Source organism: Peromyscus eremicus, chromosome 2, assembly GCF_949786415.1.
Source record: "Peromyscus eremicus chromosome 2, PerEre_H2_v1, whole genome shotgun sequence".
NCBI lineage: Eukaryota > Metazoa > Chordata > Mammalia > Rodentia > Cricetidae > Peromyscus > Peromyscus eremicus.
Window position 1 is genome coordinate 123,085,212 of NC_081417.1, and position 17,786 is coordinate 123,102,997.

Genomic DNA, 17,786 nt, shown 5'->3' on the forward strand with positions numbered 1-17,786 from the left:
AGTCGGAGGCGGCCCTTCAGTTTGCAGCGATCCTCCTGCCTCAGTTTACAGAGCGCTTTGGCTCCCCTAATCTGAAGTTTCGTCCCGCCCTCTGGCTGCAAAGGAGCCCCCTTTCCGGAGACTCCGGTTTTCAGCGCCTGGGGTGGGCTGCGACCCATCCTGGCCATCCTCCAGAACCCAACCTAGGGACGCGGCCCGGCTGGGAGGCGTGCGAGCCTCCGAGCGCGCGGAGAGAACGAGGCAGGAGGCCTGGAGGAGAAACCACGCCAGGGAGGGACGCGCGGCCAGCGCCTGGGAGAGGGGCGCAGGACGCCGAACCCCACACCGCCGCTGTCAGCCAAAGTCTCGCGTCACCTGCTCGGCGATGCCTGCGCACTGCCAGCCCCGCCCCCAGCGTCACCTGCCTGCGCGCCCCGCCCGCTTTCCCCGCGCACATGCGCCCTGCGCGTCGCTGGCTGTGGGGGTCACGTGCCGGGCGCGAGCCTCCGCCTCCTGGGCGGGTGCTTCCTGTGGCCGCCGCCGCCGCCGCCGCCCGGGGGCCGCGGGAAGCCTGGCGGTTCCGGGCTGTGGGAGGCCCGGTTTTGGTTCGGATCCGCCGCGAGGTATGCCACGTGCCCGCCTCCCGGCGTGTGGAGTCTGGGGGACGGCGGGGGAGATGGAGGTAGCTTGAGCCGGGCCGGGCGGGGCCTGGCAGTGGGAGGACGCGCGGGTGTTGGGGAGCCCGGCGTCGCCCCTCGACGCGGACGTGCCTCTCCTGAGCCCCGACCGAGGTTCCCCCGGCACCGGAGTGGCTGTGGAGCGCCTCACCCTCCCGAGCGCCTTCACTCCCGCATCCCGCCGCGGCTGACACTCCGCCGTTTACCCCAGTCGAAATCTGACACTTGGAGTGTCGAGCGCTTGGGCGCTCACACCCAGGGAAGCTCGCAGCCCTGTTGACACCCGCTCCAGACGTGGGACCCCGTCTGTGTCTCAGTCCCCAAGCCATCCCACGCTCCTTCATAGACTTGGAAGATGCTCAAGGCCAAGGTTTCCCGCCCTATGTGATCTCCCACTTCCCCGTGCACCTTTTGCAGCCCATGATACTTCCCACTGCTGTCAGGATAACGCCCAAATACCTTTAGAACCTTGAAGGTGTTTCTGTTTCGCCCCTAGTTCATGTCTCCATTCTAGTCTCACGGTTTGGTTTATGCCTTCCTTTTCCTTGTGTAGGCCAAGCCATTTCTCACCTTAGAACTGATATCAGTTTGTTTGATTTGCTTGGGATTCTGCTCTTCCCCAGTCTCCAAACTTTATGACTCAGCACAGGCATCATCCTTTCTAAGATGCCTTTTTTGATGTCCTATATAAGGGGCTACCTCTGGCATCCATGGCCTGCGATGGTTGTCTGCCCATGGGTCTGTTTCCTTGAAGACTGGGATGGGAGCAGAAGAGTTTCTGCACTTCCAGTGCCGGGTGGGTTGTGCCACAGTACCCGTTGATCACTTGTGACATCTTTCAGAGGATCTGAGTGCTGAGTCAGGTGCACAGTGTCCAAGGAAACTGATGATAAAAGCGCTACTGAGCACTTGGACCTAGCGTTGCTTTGGTGACTCTGTCTTCCATGTCCATCAGACAGTTCAGTAACTGTTGTGTAGACTCTCCATATCGCTCTGTGGACAGTGGTACCCAGCCTTTCATCCACTGCCTTCTCTTGCCTCTGTGCTTTAATTACAAAGTGCCGTTTTACCACTGGGACCCCTGTTGGGTCATATCTCATCATCTACTCCAGTCTAAGTCTCTTCAACTTTACACCCAATAGGTATCTAGCCTGCCAAGATGCCAGGGCCAAGACCTCGGAAGGGCCCTAAGACCAGAGGCCAGGGTGCCGAAACTGCAAAGCAGGTATGGACCTGGCCTCCTTCCCCCCTGGGTCACCTTGGGGTAGGGATCTCTTGTCACCTGTGTGGTGTTCTTGTTGGCTCATAGAGGATAGGCAGTGCCTGTAGGGGTAAAGTCCTTCGAGTTCAGTGACCATCGCCTGACATCCCTTGGGTTTCAACTCTGCCGTCCTGTTTTGTCCATACCACATAAATAACCTGAGTGTCAGGAACTACTAGGCTTGGGTTGTTCTGAGACCTAAGTGTTCTCACAGGTTTTTTTTTTTTTTTTTTTGGGGGGGGTGGGGGTGGGGGGCGGGGGGGGGGAACAACTCTGCTGTCTAGCTCTAGGATGCCAGAACTTGAGGGCTGTAGTCAGCGGCAGTCAGTTGCTGCCCATGGACAAAGGGACAGACTCTGGTGAGGGAGTCTTAAGAAGGTAGATCTTGTATGTTTTCTTCCTTCATTTCTTCTGGGCCTTAGGCTATTGTTTTTATTGTCTTCTGGAAGCATGTAGGCTGGGCTTGGTGGTCCCCATCCAAAATCCTTGTACTGTGGAGGCAGAAGTAGGAAGGTCATGAGTTCAAGGCCAGTGTGGGATACATACATAGCAAGCATGATTCAGACAACAGGACAGATGGCTTGAGAAATGGCTCAGTGGTTAAGAGTGCTTGCTGTTTTTGCAGAAGAGTGGAATTGAGTTCCTACACCCACTTGGTGGCTTACAACCATGTGTAACTCCAGTTCTAGGGGATTTGACACCCTCTTGTGGCTTCTATGGGCACTGCAGCCACACAGTGCACATGCATACATGTGGGCAAAATCGTCATACGTATAAAAAACCCTTAATAAATCAGAACAGACAAATAAAAAATCAGGTAAGGGATGAGTTGGGGTAAAGGGTATAGATGTCATTTAAACCTTATTTTAAATTATTGTAGTTTGTCATTCAGAAAGTTTAAGCTATTACTGAACACTGGGGTAAACTAATACCTATATCTGCCTAGAATATTCAAAATAATGGATACAGAAAATAAGATGGAGAGGGGAAGATGGGTTAGTGTTTAATAGGCACAGAGTCAGTTTTGCACATGAATTCTGTGAATGGATAGTAGTGATGGTTGTATACCAATGGGAATGTATAATATCACGTAGCTTCACACTTGAAAATAGGTAAGATGGCAGATTTCATGCTGTGTTTACGACAGTTGAAAAATAAATGTGGTGCACGTGCATATAATCCCAGCACTAGGAGGGCTGAAACAGGAAGATTGTGAGTTCAAGGCCAGCCTAGGTTATACAATGAAAGCATGTTACCCCCTCTCCCTAAAAAAGATTAGTGTGTGTGTGTGATAGGATCTCTCAAGATGGTGAGAATTAACTAATAAGTCATAAATCATGCTAAGTCTTGTGACCAGCAGCTGCTGCTGTTACTGTTAATTGTAATAGTGGCCCTGTTGTTTACTTGGTTTCTTTAAAAAATTCTCCATGTTTTAGACCTGTTTACCTGTCTGCACATTGGGTCTCAGAGTGAATAGGGATGATCTCAGGGTCTTGAGCAAGTGTTCTTCTATTGAGCTGTAATCCCAGCCCTGTTTTTCTTTTAATTTTGACACAAGTTCTCTCTCAAGTTGACTAGGCTGACTTTGAACTTACCTTGTATCCCAGGGAGGTTTTGAACGTGCAGTCTTCCTGCCTCCCCTCCTCCAGTGCTGGGATCATAAGCATGTGCCACCACATGTAATTTTGTGATTTTTTTTTAAGACAGGGTCTCATGTATAGCCCAGGTTATCCTTAAATCCCCGATCATCCTGTGTTCACCTCCCAAGTGCTGAAATTGCATGCATGTGCCGCCATACCAGGCTTCGTCGTGTGATTCTTTTTTGCTCTTTATTTTGTGAGATGGTCTCGAGTTCTAGCCCGGAACTCACTCACTATGTAGTGAACTCACCAGATTGGCCTTGGACTTGGGATGTTCTCCTGTCTTAACTCTTATGTTCTGGCTCATTATGTGATTAAGAAAAATGATTTAGGTGTATGTATGTGTGAATGTATGCCACATGTGTGGGTATCCATAGGCCAGAAGAGAGCATCAGATCCCCTGGAGCTGAAGTTACAGGCAATTTGGCTTTTCTATCAAGAGCACTTGGGTGTGGTTCCCAGCTCCCACATGGTAGTTTAAAACAATCCATAACTTCAATTTCAGGGGATCTGGCTTCCGAACTCCAAGGGTACCAGGTACACATGGTACCCATTCATACATGCAGACAAAACATTCTTATACATAAAATTATAAAATCTCTATGCCAGATGGTAGTGACCCATGCCTTTAATCCCAGCACTTGGGAGGCAGAGGCAGACAGATCTCTGAGTTTGAGGCTGGCCTGGTCTACAGAGCGAGTTCCTGGACAATCTACAGTAGTTCCTGGGCTACACAAAGAAACTGTCTCGAAAAACCAAAATAAATAAATAAACTCTAAAAAGAATCTCTCTGTGTTCTTAGCTGGGTCTTTTTGTGGAGTTCAACACTGAGGACATGCTCCTGGGGATGGATGAGCCTGAAGATGAGGGCGACCTGGAGGCTGAGCTGTTGGCTCTCACTGGGGAAGCAGGGAGCACAAGCAGGAAGCCAGCACCCAAGGGCCGTGGTGAGTTTTCACCCCTGGCCTGGTGTAGGCCCATGGGGGAGAGAGGTTCCTTGCCTTACAGCCTGGAGGACTCAGTCAGCCTGCTCCCCTAGTTCTTTTGATAGTTCTGCCCTTCCTATAGTTCAGCCACAAAGAGGTCAGTTATGTACCTGTATTCGGAGCTTCTTCCCCTTCATGGGCAAATCTGATTCTTAGCCTTACTCAGGTGGTTAGCATTAGTCGTGCATAGGTAGGGTTTCATGTACAGTAGGGCCATCAGCACTGACAGGGTATGTGCACAGTCAATAGAAGTGATGTCAGATGAGTAAGCGAAATCTCCCTGTAAGTGTCAGAATAAAGAGTCTGAATATTCCTCTTAGCAGCGACCATCAGAGGCAGCCTGTATATCTTTGAGCTAAAATCCGTGACATGACTGGGAAGGACTCACTACCCTAGCCCTGCTTTGGGGTTAGACAAGCCTGGGTTTGAATATTGCCACTTACTAAGATTGTGAATTTGGGGAAATGGATGTTGATGCATCTTAGTTTATTCAGTATAGAAAATGAGGATAATGTTGGCCAGTTAGTGGTGGTGCATGCCTTTAATCCCAGCACTCAGGAGGCAGAGGCAGAGGCAGGGGATCTCTTTGAGTTAGAGGCCAGCCTGGTCTATAGAGTGAGTTCCATGACAGAGAAACCTTGTCTCAAAAAAAAAAAAAAAAAAAGGGTGTGTGTGGGCGGGGAAATAAGCATAATATTACCCATCTTACAGAATTTTAAGTAGTAAGACATTTGAATAGATGTTAAAAGCATTTACAAATGTGAAAGGCAATGTGGGGGCAGTGTGTCGGTACACTAACCTATAAGCAGAAACGCAGGGAGGGAGCGGCTTGGTACTTGTTGGGGAGACCAGGAAGGCGTCCATAGCACGGGTCTTTTGAGCTGGGTCGTGAAAAAAGAGTACCTTTCTGAGTGGGACTGTGCTGTGGAAGGGATGGGGAGTTTCTGCCTGGGATAGCTACCAATAGAGTGAATTAAAGGCCTTCCTTTACTGTCTAGCTCCTTACCTGAGTCCTCTCTCTCCTCAGCCCCCCTGCCCATGGCCCACATTGAGAAGTTGGCAGCAGACTGTATGCGAGATGTGGAGGAGGAGGAGGAGGAAGAGGAAGGGCTGGAGGAGGATGCAGACCTGCTGGTGTGTTTGCCAGGCTGGTATCCAGGGGTCAAGCTCTGAAGTGTTTGAGCAGAGAGCTGTTGAGGGGCTGGGGTTTATCCGACCAAGTGAGTGCCCTTCCCTTTCCTGGCCTTGACTTCTGGGCTGAGATCTGTCTGCAGTTTGGAATTCTCAAATTCTCTTGTTTTTATTAAGGTCTTCCTTGATTAGATTAAAGAAATCTTGGTAAGGGGGACTAAGCTCAGGATTTGACATTGACAGATACTGCTGGGGAAGCGGATCCTTTCAACATTTTCTCCAGTCATGAGTGCAGCCATGAGGCACCCAAAGTTCTTGGCCTGTGTTTCCTCAGACAGAGCTGCAGGAGGTCCTGGGCGTGGATGAAGAAACTGGCCTGCTCGATGGCAGTGAGGCAGCAAGCCCAGACTTGTCTGAGGAGACAGCACAGGACGACACTGAACAACCTGGCGTGCAGACAGCCTCCCAACAGGCTTTACCTGCAATGCCTCAGGTAGGTTTTGCAGAAGGCCCTAATGTGTCTTTGATGCTCCTGTGTGTTCATGAATAGGGTGCATGAAGCATGGCTTATACAGCAGAGTTGCCAAGTAACTCGAACCCTACACAGAGCAGGCCTGAGAAAGTTCCATAGCTGACAGACTTCAAGGGCCTTCCTGTTCCGGCCACTCCTGGATGTCATATCCTGGCCTCTGCTGATTGGGACGGGGGCTCTGCTTGCCTGATATAATGTCTGGCCTCTTTTGTGGGCTTTGCCTCATACTCTGGGGGTTTAGGCACCTCTTTCTCCTGGAGTCCCAGAGATCCGTCTTCTGGGGTAGCTTCCTCACAGGGAGAGAATGGCAAGGGCCTAGCTGGCTATGGAGTGGCCCAGCCCTGAGCTGAAGTATCTGCAGGCTGGAGGGCCTCGGGGGCTGCAGGCTTTGCTGGAGGAACGGATCCATAACTACCGGGAGGCCGCAGCCAGTGCCAAGGAGGCTGGTGAAGCTGCCAAAGCCCGGCGCTGTGAGCGAGGCCTGAAGGTGAGTCAGGCTGTCTGTGAGGCAGATTTGGAGAGCAGGGCTGTGGGTAAGGTGAGAGTACAGGGAATGCCACTCACAGGTGGGGTAAACATGGTGGATCACTAGCCTGTCTTCCAGCAAGGCCCAGGCCCAGACAGCTACCTGGGTTACTAGTCTAATTCTTTCCTTCAGACTTTGGAGTCCCAGCTTGCCACTGTGAGGAAAGGCGGGAAGATCAGTGAGGATGAGATTCCACCTCCAGTGGCCTTGGGCAAAAGGCCCCCACCCCACCAGGAGATAGCCAATAGGAACTCTGAGACAGACTCTTCCTGTGCCATGGAGCCAGGTATCTGAAGACACCCTTTTCTGGTTCCTGTAGCCTGCCTACCCCAGCTGCCTGCCTGTCGTTGTTCCAAGAATTCCTAGACCAGAAAGACTTGGGTTCCAGAGGGTTCTCCTGGAACTCCCTCCTTGGACTCTGTAGCCACGTTCTCTGGGGGTCTTTTGTTTTATGTAGACAACCTTTTCCAACCTGAGACCAGCCTCCCAGACAGCTCTGCCATTGCCCCCCTGCCTGATGCGGACCCAGACCCACAGGCCCTGTTGTTAGCCCGACAGAGAGAGTACAAAGTAGCTGCTCTCAATGCCAAGCGGGCTGGAGATCTAGATCGTGCCCGGGAGCTCATGAGGATTGGGAAGGTATGACATCCTGCTTTCATACTGTAGATGGGGAAGCAGAGGCTCAGGGAAGGAGCCAGATAGCACCTGGGGGAGAGTGGCCTGGTGGAAGTTGTTTCAGGTCAGGTTCTTGGGGTGCCCTGGCTTATGCCTGTAACTGCTCTTCTTCTGCAGAAATTTGGTACTGTCCTGGAGGCCCTGGAGAAGGGGCAGCCTGTGGATCTGAGTGGCATGCCCCCAGCACCTGAGGGTCAGTCAGATAATGGGGGTATCTGCTTAGGCTGGGATTAGGGAGGACTGTGAGGTGTGGGGTTGGCCAGACACTCTGCCTACCTTGCTACTCTGGGTCCCCAGATCTGAAGACCCTCACACAGGCTTCCAAGGCCCCCACAGCAACTGGAGCTCTGTCCCCAGCAGTGGAGCAAGTGCAGCCAGTGATGGCCTCTGACCTCCCAGCCACCCCAGGTAGGACTTAACAGTGTGACAGTGGAGTGGGGGCCTGGGGAGAGCAGGGTGAACTGATAGTTTCTTTTTACCACCTTTGTAGTGGCCTCTGCAGAGCCAAAAACAGTGCTGGATGCTTTACAGCAGAGGTTGAACAGGTACCGGGAGGCAGGCATCCAGGCCCGGGCCAATGGGGATGAGCGCAAGGCCAGGATGCATGATCGAATTGCCAAGGTGAGCCCGTTGCTGTCCAGCCCTCTCCTGTGCTGGCGTGTCCTGGCTGTGCCTTTCCTACCCGCTTCCCTACATGCCCTGGTCTTCTCAGGGTCATTGTCTGTTTACAGAGCTCTTGCTGCCTTGGGACCCTTTTCTTCTAGGGCTGCAGTCTTTCCCTGCCTTCTTTCTCTGCCTCTCTGCAATGAGGGCATAGAGCCTGCAGGGTGCAGAGTGCTAGAAATCCCTTCCTTCCCATGTAGCAATATCAGGATGCTGTTCGAGCTCATCAAGCAGGGCAGAAAGTTGACTTTGCTGAGTTACCTGTTCCTCCAGGTGGGTAAGGCTTGGCCTATGGAACTTAGGAGGTTTCTGAGCAAGAAAGGAGGGAGAAAGAAATTTCTCATATGTGTGCCTCCACCTTGTGCAAGTTACCCATCCCAAAGCCAGGCAAGACCCACAGCAGCCTCACGTGTCCTTAATGCTACTGCCTTGCTCCCTCTCTACCCTGTCTCTTCTCAGGATTTCCTCCCATCCCTGGCCTGGAGACCCGGAAAGGTATCCAGGAGGATTCAATGGCAGCAACTTTAGCAACTGCCCAAAAACTGGCCTCAGAAGATGCAGACCTGGTAGATGAAGATGAGGAGGTTTGGCTATGGGTCCAGGACTTCGGGGTTTAATCAGGGGGACAGCAAATAAGGAATAAACCCAGACCCTGCTGTAGTATATTAACCTCATAAAATAGAGATCTTTCCCTCTATTTTAGAGAAAAACTTTGTCAGAGGCAGAACTAGAATTCAGACATGGGTATTTCTGACCCCCAAACCCAAGTCTCTTTTTATTCCTGTGATGCTTCCTGTTGGGGAAGTTAGGCTAGAAAGCTTTTGAAGTTCCCATCTTTGGGTTCTATAACTGGAGGGAAAGTCACTCCACTGAGGTCACAGGGTGAAGGTGCAGCACTGGGTAGGTAGCCAAAGTCTAGGCCAGGTGGGAATGAGAAGTACTCGATAGCCTCCTAACTGGGTGCTACCTGCAGAGTGACAGCCCAACACAGGCCCCAGTGGCCAAGAAGCCAGCACAGCCTCTGGCTCCTTCATCTCGTCTTCTGACAGAGCCCAAGGCCTCGGGTTCTAAGGAACCACTGAGTCCATCTGGTGAGTCAGAGACAAACAGGACAGAGGAGTGGAGGTCCAGAGAGAGGCATGGCCCTAACCATTGGCCTTCTTCTTTTAGCTCGGGAGCAGCTGGCGCTGCTGGAGGCTCGGAAACTACAATACCAACGAGCAGCTCTGCAAGCCAAGCGCAGGCAGGAGCTGGAGCAGGCCAAATCCCACTTACGAGTGGCTAAAAGTCTTGAGGCCCAGATCATCCAGGTCCGAGCAGGTCAACCCATTGACCTCTCCAAGGTGAGTCCCACCTACTGAAGCAGAGGGCCGCCTCAAACACAGAGGTGGGGCTGGTTGATGGGCGGAGCGAGGACTTGTGTCAGATGGTGTCAGCAGGGAAAGAGCCTTTTGTTTTTCTCCCTTTTGTAACCCTGAGATAGACCATTGGGGAGACAGAAGGGAAAAGGAATATGGGTCACCTGTGGTGAGAGGTGACATGGCAGGGCCAGTCTAGGAGAAGCAGTGCTCTAATAGCCAGGGACAGAATGGGAGGCATAGGTGTCACTGGAAGTTAATGGCAGTTGGGGAGAAAAAAGTATAGCATGGATTTCTGTGTTTGTTTGGCTCAGTAGAGGTGTAATCTGACTCTTGGGCCCGAGGGGCCTTATGATCTGGGCAGGTGCCTTCACCCTTGACAGATGAAGAGGGCGACTTCATCCTCATTCACCATGAGGATCTGCGACTCTCCCAGAAGGCTGAGGAGGTGTATGTCCAGCTACAGAAAATACTCCTGGAGCAGCATGAGGTCAGCAGCCCATATATCTCTGCCTTTGCTGTGTGCTAACATGGGTTCAGAGTCAATTTTCCCACTGGCCGAAGGTAGGACCCGGGACAAGCTGTTTTCCTCATTTGCAAAATGAAGCTACCCTTTTTTATTTGTTTATTTGTTTGTTTATTTTGGTTTTTCGAGACAGGGTTTCTTTGTGTAGCTTTGCGCCTTTCCTGGAACTCGCTTTGTAGACCAGGCTGGCCTCGAACTCATGGAGATCTGCCTGGCTCTGCCTCCTGAGTGCTGGGATTAAAGGCATGCGCCACCACCGCCTGGCCTTTGTTTTATTTTTTTTTTTAAATGTATGTTTTGCCTACATGTTTGTATACATATATCACATATGTGCCTTGTGCCAATGGAGGCCCAAAGACATTGGATTCCTTGAAACTGGAGTTACAGGTGCTTGTGAGCCACTGTGTAGGTGCTGGGAACCAGATTCAGGTCCTCTGCAATAGCAAGTGCTCTTAACCAGTGAGCCATCTCTCCAGCCCCCTTTTTTCATATTGTTATGAAGGGGAATGGGTTTTGTGAAAGGGAATTGACCTGAAGTGCTAGCTTTTCTGGGAAGACTGTTCTGAGGTATATGCTTGAATTTATTTTCTGATGCTGTTGATCTTTGAGACAGGATCTTGCTGTGTACCATGCTGTCCTAGAACTCATCATGGACCCTAGACTGACTTCAAACTCAAAGTCCTTCTGCCTCAGCTACCCAAATGCTGGAATTAGAGACAAGTGTCACCACACACACATAAATTAAGTTTTGAAGGAAGGAGTTTGCCAAACGAATTTTTTGGAAATGGCTATCCTCAGAGGAAGCACCAAAGTATAGTAGAGCCAAGCATGGTGGGTGATACATACCTGCAATACCAGCACTTGGTAGGGTGAGGCAGGAGAACTGCCATGAGTTCCAGTGTGCCTATGTAACTGAGATCCTGTCTCAAATTGACAAACACACGTTAAGCAGGAAAGTGTGTTAGAAAGAGCGCCCTAGGGATATGTTCTGTAGGAGAGGTGAACTTAAGAGGACCGTTAGGAGCTTTGAGAGGTTAGGCCTTGAATGCTAGCCTTGGCAAGCCCTGCTCTGGCTATGGAGTCACTCTGGGCTCCTGTTTCTAGAAGTGCCTGCTGTTCTCCAAGCAGTTCATGCACCAGGGCAATGTGGCTGAGACTACCCGGTAAGTGCCAGGGTGTGCTGGCTTGTTGGGTTAGGGACCAGATAACAAATCCTACCTTGCTGACTTGGTTACCCGTCCCTGGCAGGTTTGAGAAGCTTGCTCAGGACCGAAAGAAACAGCTTGAGATCCTGCAGCTAGCCCAGGCCCAGGGCCTTGACCCTCCCAGCCACCACTTTGAATTGAAGACATTCCAGACTGTGAGGTGCCAAAGCCTGAGGGAAACTGGCTCTGTGCAGGGATAGGGCAGAAGGTTTGGAGCAGAACCTGGGGTCTCTTCAGTACCGTGGGTGTTGGAGTGTGTGGAGGGGGCGGGTGGATGGGCTGCCTTCAGGGAGCAGCTCAGAGCTGCTGTGCCATAGAAGTGGCTCAGAGCAGGAGTCAGAGACCACGGACCAGCCCTGCTCCACCCTGGACCACTGCTGGCTTGTCCCGCTGCTGCCGTTCACTCTGCACTCTCTTCTTCTGATCTGTAGGATCTTCTCAGAACTCAACAGCACAGAAATGCATCTGATCGTCGTCCGGGGAATGAACCTCCCAGCCCCACCAGGTAACCCAAGGGTCACCTCACTGAAGGATGTTGTTCCCGTAGCCTGCCTGCTGCCTGGGCACCAGGCTGTGACTGTGCTTTCCAACCTGACTCCCTTTTTCTTTATAGGAGTGACTCCCGATGACTTGGATGCTTTTGTGCGCTTTGAGTTTCACTACCCTAACTCGGTGAGGTTCTGCTAGGGCTAGGACCCTCTGAACCCCAGTGCTGTTTAGTGTCTCGCCGTCTTGGAGAGGCATGGCCATAGGGATGGGTTGAAGACACTCTGGCCCGTCTGCAGGGTTGCTGTCCTTACTGCTGACCCAGCCAAAGCATTGTGCCTGTAGACCTGGTTTGTTTGTATCTGTCTTGACTTCTTCCATCTCACTGCTCTAGGACCAGGCTCAAAAAAGCAAAACAGCCGTGGTAAAGAATACAAACTCTCCAGGTGAGTTACACATAAGACCCATTTCTGCTCTCACTTCTGTGTGGATAGCCCAACTTCTCATGTTTTAAGAGCTGCTGTTCTACTTGGCCCCACCCAACTCAAAAATAAAGGCAGGTATTATTAATAGTTCTCTTACATAGTTGTGAAAACAGGCCTAGTGCTGGAGAGGGATCAGTGGTTAAGAATGTACTGCTCAGCTCGGTGGTGGTAATGCATGCCTTTAATCCCAGCACTCAGGAGGCAGAGCCAGGTGGATCTCTGTGAGTTCGAGGCCAGCCTGGTCTATAGAGTGAGATCCAGGGCAGGCACCACAACTACACAGAGAAACCCTGTCTTGAAAAGGAAAAAAAAAAGAATGTACTGCTCTTGGGCTGGAAAGATGGCTCAGTGATTAAGAGCACTGGCTGCTTTTCCAGAGAACCACAGTTCAATTCCCAGCACTCACATGGCAGCTCAAAACTGTAACTCCAGTTCCAGGACATCCAATACTCTCACACCCTCACACAGATGTACATAAAATTTAAAAAAAAGAAAAAGGAAAAGAAGAATGTACTGCTCTTGCCGAAGACCTGCTTCTGGTTCCCAGCACCCACATCAAGGGGTACACACCCTCCTGTAACTAGCTTGAGAGAGATATGACGTCTCTGGCAATCTTGGTCACTTGCACACACATGTGCATACATACACACTAATAAAACTAATAAAGGTCTTTTTAAATTTCTATGAGACAGGATCTCAGTATGTAGCTTGTAGATCTGCCTGGCCTGGAACTCATAGAGATCCACCTACCTCTGCTTCCTGAGTGCTGGGATTAAAGGTGTGTACCACCACACCTGCAGAAAAAAATTAATGAAAATCATAAGAAAAAGCAATTCAAAAACTGAGGCTAGAGGTTAGTTGAGTAAAGGGATTTTGTCTGGGGGCTTACAGCAAGGAAGTGTTAAAAATTAACTTGAAGGCTGGGTGTGTGATGGCTCACACCTGTAATCCCAGCACTTGGGAAGCAGAGGCAGAATCGCAGCAAGGTTAATGCCAGTGTGGTCAATATAGTGAATTACAGGCTACACAGTGAAACCCTGTCTTAGGCAAGGGTGGGGGTGGGGGTGATGTTACTTGAATCCAGGAATTCTCACTCCAGATTCCAAATGCTTTCCATTAGATAATCTGTGTCTCCAGGCACCAAAGTGTTTACAAGGCCAGAACCTACCTGTCCTGCCTTTCTCTGGTGGCCGACACCCTGATTTGCAGGCAGTGAGCTCCAGAGAGGAAGCCTGCCCTGGGCTTCCTTTTCTACTTCCCCAAGAATTCCAATCCTCTCCTTGCAGAATTTGAACAAGTTTTCAAACTAAACATCAACCGAAATCACCGGGGCTTTAAGAGGGTGATCCAGAGCAAAGGAATCAAATTTGAGATCTTCCACAAAGGGTAAGAGTTCTGTCAGTACCACTGGCAAGGCAGAAGGGAAGGAGTGGAGATGTGTTCCCACTGTTCTTATACTGTTGTTTGCTTTCATTGAACGTGACCAGTTCATTCCTGCCCGCTCTGCCCAGGCTAATCCTCTGTTGCCTCTTGTCTTCCCAGATCCTTTTTTAGAAGTGACAAGCTGGTTGGCACAGCACACCTGAAATTGGAAAGGCTGGAGAATGAGTGTGAGATCAGAGAGATCATGGAGGTAGGGCCAGGATGAGCTGATTTTCTTGGAACTCTATTGAGGGTTCTGTGCACATTTTCAATTTGTTTGTAGTGTGCTTTGGAATGGGTTGTATCCCCATGTTATAGATGAAAGAAGTCAAGAAAGTCTGAGCAACTTTCAAAGGCAGCCGGATGGGCAGTAGCCATACTCTTTCCATAGTCTGGGACTACTTAAGTTCCTAGGAGGGACAGTTGAGAGAAGACCCTTGAGGATTCTGACCAGTGCTCAGCGTGGTATAGATTTCTGTCTGTAGGGCTGTGTTGTGCGTGGGGCAGTGGGCAGGTAGCAGGAGGCAGAGAACGAACTCCAAACAGGAAGTGGATATAGTATTTCTAGATCATATGCAAATTGTTACTGGAAACTGGGCAGGTAGCTCCTTAAGCTTCCATGACCTTACAGAGTTACACAAGCTGAGGAGCTTTAAGAACCTGCCTTTGACAAATGGAGAACAAGCCAGCAAAGAAGTGACTTGTTAGTTTCTAGTTTGTGCTTGGTCCTAGTAGAGCCAGGTCCAGACAGATCCTTACTGATGCTTCTAGAGGCTAGAGCTTGCCTCTCCCAACCTGGAGCTGTCCTAACGTGGGGCCTAGTCTGAATTGCCTAAGGGTGGTCGAATTTCTCAAGCTTCTTGCTGTGCTTTGTATTCAGTCATTCCCTCATCTGCCTTAGAAGAGGGCATGGCCTGAGTTCTACTTGTGACTGCTACCCAACCATCCATTTCTCTGTGGGCCATGTGTGAAGGTGTAGGCTCTGGCTTCAGACTGCTCCTTGAAGCCAGTGCTAATTCTAGGAGTTTTGAAGATCAAGAGGAAAAACAGAATAGAGCTATGGGTTTCTCATCTCCAGCCAGAGCACTGATACCTTGATCTCTAGGTCACTTATTTATAAGATCTACTGAGAGTAAGCAGTCTACCACTTCCCATATTGCAGGAGGAAGGCAGGGCTGTCCTGATGCATACACCCAGGATGCCTTATTTGTTTGGGACCTATCTGCGCTACCTGCCCTCAATTACTGTCCATTTCTCTGTGGTTGTCACAGGTTCTGGACGGAAGAAAGCCCACTGGGGGAAAGCTGGAGGTGAAGGTGAGGCTTCGGGAGCCTCTGAGCAGCCAGGATGTGCAGATGGTCACCGAGAACTGGCTGATCCTGGAGCCTAGGGGCTTGTGAGGTGGGTAGCAGCTCTCTGGGCCACCAGATCTGTCTCCCTACTCAAACAACTTGTTCAGACATTTCTGGGGAGAAAGCCTTTGATTTGTTCTTCTCTGAAGGAGACTAAAGGCAAAACTGTTGGGAAGTGCTTGTGGGTTGTTTCTGAAGTTCCACAATAGACTTGGGGCAAGAAGAGAGCTTCTCATAGTTAACCATTTTCAGAAACCTTTTAAAAATTAGATGGTTTTCTTTGTGCTTTTGCCTTGTGAGGTGGTCAGCCCTGGGAGATAATCGGCCAGCACTGGTTCCAGCTCACTGACCCAGCTTTGCTGGCTGCAAGAGCCTCTGTACATGAGAGATGCTGCTACCCAAGCGCCAAAGACCCGTGAACTAACCGCTGCCTGGGCTTTCCTCATGCTGCCTCTCCTGGGCCTCTGTGGAAGCAGATCCTAGGAGCTTCTCCTACAGCCTCCCACCCCCCAGATGTGGGTGAAGACAAGGATACCCCCCTTGCTCTGTGCCATAGAGTTCTATTGCCCCTTAACCTCTGCATAGTAATGACGGACAGTTTACTCCAGTCCCCAGTTGCTCCATTTCTGGATGTGCCTTTCAAAGATGTAACTGTAAGGGATGGGAGATTTGAGGGTGATCGGAAACCTTCCCTGCTTAGGGGAGGGGCGAATTCCGTGACTCCAGCTCGTCAGTGGCAGCCTGTCCTGCTCAGCTGTTTCCCCTCTGCCTGTGCCTTTGGTCCTGACACCTGCTGCACTAGCCTTCCTGCTTCTCAGGGGACTCAGGAAGAGGAAAGTTACTTTGGTACTATTGGTGGGAAGGGGAAGATTTTCTTGGTTTTGGTCCATGTACCTAAGATGTTAACTGGGAAGAAAAAAAAAAAAAAAAAAAGATCAGTTCTGTGTAGCCATTTTTATTTTAAAACTAGGTCTAATTCCCTGTAAGGACTTTATATTCTAAACTGTTAATTTACTGTCAAAGTCTTCAAACGCCCTGTTCCCGGTCACTCTAAAAGCCAAAGCAGCAGTATTGTGTGTGCACTGCACCTGTGCATTCCTCTTGTGAGAAGGCCTGTCCTTGAGCTGATCACTTGGCTAACCCCAAGTTCTATAGCTTTTGTGGTGAATGGATGGAAATGAAGGGACAGGTAGTTGCAGCAGAGTTAATATTCACAAATACATTATTCTAGATTCCTCAGAAATCAGCACCTCAACTCTTCCCATTTTAAAGCATTAACCTCAACAAAGTATTCCTCCAGATTTACTTTATATTTTTATTTATTTATTTTGGTTGTATGAGGCAGGGTCTCACTCTGTAGTTCATGCTGGTCTTGAACTCATAGCAATCCTCCTGCCTCAGCCTCCCTAGTGCTGGGATTACAGGCACGAGCCACCATGCTCGGCTTCCTCAAGATCATTTGTGGAGGCTCTACGTGAAAGAAGTACATTCAGCTGCTGGTCACTACAGTGTTGCGTAAGCACAGCTCAGGGGTGAGCTTTTGTGTGTCTGTTGGCGATAACAGGGCTGGACCATGCTTCCCTGCCCTTAAGAGCTTATCAGAATGATTAGTGGGTAACAAGGGAGAAACTGTGGACAAGTGATCTTCCCCAGAGCCCTCTGGCCAGTCTCACCTACAGATGTGAGCTCCCAATCTTTCACATGTAAGAGATTTAACAATTACAGTCACATTGTGTGTCCAGCAGTGATTTGGAATGAAAGGGTCTCTGCCTGCCTTCATGAAGGAACCCAGAGCAGAGAGGGGTGGCCTGAAGAGTGTACTTTCTTTACAGTTTGCATCTGACTCAGCGCTTGCTACCATGAAGAACCCCTGGGGTTATTCTCCAAGATCCCCATCCACCCTTGGCATTTCTCACTTCACCCCTCTGCTGGACTGTTCTAGTGTTCTGAGACTTCTTCAAGGATTTCTCTTTACGACTTGTTCACTTTCAGTCCGCTTTATTGCTCTGCTTAGTGAAAAACAACCTCAAGGCTGAGGGTGGCCTGACAGAGCCACCCACTGGACTTGGAGACTGAGGTTCTTAAAAGGTCTTTGTTGTAGCCAAGGAATGCATGAGTAGGGGGAGGGGCCTGCATAAAGCCTCATTTATGTAAGATTTGTTCAACCACAGTAACCAAACATTGTTCATGGATATAACTGAGAACCAGCCACAACCGAAATCATTTCTAAATAACTCACTGCATGTCCTTTGAGTTACTTAACTGAATAAAATACGGAATTTTAGAGTCAGGAAATTTTGCTCACGAAAGGCAAAGATTTCTAGGATTTTTTTCCTTTGTGTAGCACCACTCTAAAACCTGTGTGGTTGCTCACCTAGTCCTCAAGGCTCACCACCACCACCACCACCACCACCACCACCACCACCACCACCAAATATTTGTGGAATTCCCTAAAAGATCTGGGCACTAAATGAGGTCAGCTGTTTTGAGTTTGAAACAATGGCTGGGGCTGGTAGTCCCAGGAAGTGTGCACCTGCTCCATTTCTAATGTGTTAAGGATCAGATGATTCTTCCCTTCTCTGGGCCTTAGGTGCCTGGCCCCTAAGATGGGCATCAGCAGTCCTGCTCTATTCCTAGGTCCTATGTATATGACTCTTAAAAATCCCATTACCATTATTTAGCTTTAGCATTAGTAAAATAGAAGCTACTGGGGTTGGGGATTTAGCTTAGTGGTAGAGCGCTTGCCTAGCAAGCACAAGGCCCTGGGTTCGATCCTCAGCTTAAAAAAAAAAAAAAAAAAAAAAAAAAAAAAAAAAAAAAAAAAAAACCTGTCTCGAAAATAGAAGCTACTGTTAGAAATAGACCAAATGCATAATTATCTT

The 17,786-nt window shown here is 49.8% G+C and overlaps 1 protein-coding gene across 3 annotated transcripts; it reads left to right on the forward strand.

Annotated features, from left to right (window-relative positions):
* The first annotated feature begins 472 nt into the window (after positions 1-472).
* Cc2d1b (coiled-coil and C2 domain containing 1B) lies at positions 473-16,178 on the forward strand. 3 transcript variants are annotated; one of them, XM_059254679.1, is made up of 25 exons: positions 473-602; positions 1,799-1,881; positions 4,360-4,504; positions 5,571-5,677; positions 6,009-6,167; positions 6,568-6,693; positions 6,865-7,018; positions 7,190-7,371; positions 7,525-7,600; positions 7,705-7,815; positions 7,898-8,028; positions 8,271-8,343; positions 8,530-8,654; positions 9,044-9,161; positions 9,241-9,413; positions 9,793-9,918; positions 11,059-11,117; positions 11,203-11,319; positions 11,591-11,664; positions 11,773-11,831; positions 12,040-12,091; positions 13,417-13,516; positions 13,673-13,763; positions 14,824-14,953; positions 15,205-16,177. In XM_059254679.1, exons 2-24 carry the CDS (start codon positions 1,816-1,818, stop codon positions 14,950-14,952), a joined length of 2,553 nt encoding a protein of 850 aa, XP_059110662.1. In that variant the 5' UTR covers positions 473-602; positions 1,799-1,815; the 3' UTR covers position 14,953; positions 15,205-16,177. The 3 variants fall into 3 exon arrangements, with proteins under 3 accessions (XP_059110662.1, XP_059110664.1, XP_059110663.1); XM_059254680.1 differs by lacking the exons at positions 473-602; positions 1,799-1,881; positions 4,360-4,504; positions 5,571-5,677 and having other exon boundaries at positions 6,054-6,167; positions 6,493-6,693; positions 15,205-16,178; XM_059254681.1 differs by lacking the exons at positions 11,773-11,831; positions 12,040-12,091; positions 13,417-13,516; ... (1 more) ...; positions 14,824-14,953; positions 15,205-16,177 and having other exon boundaries at positions 11,203-11,367.
* The last annotated feature ends 1,608 nt before the right edge of the window (positions 16,179-17,786 follow it).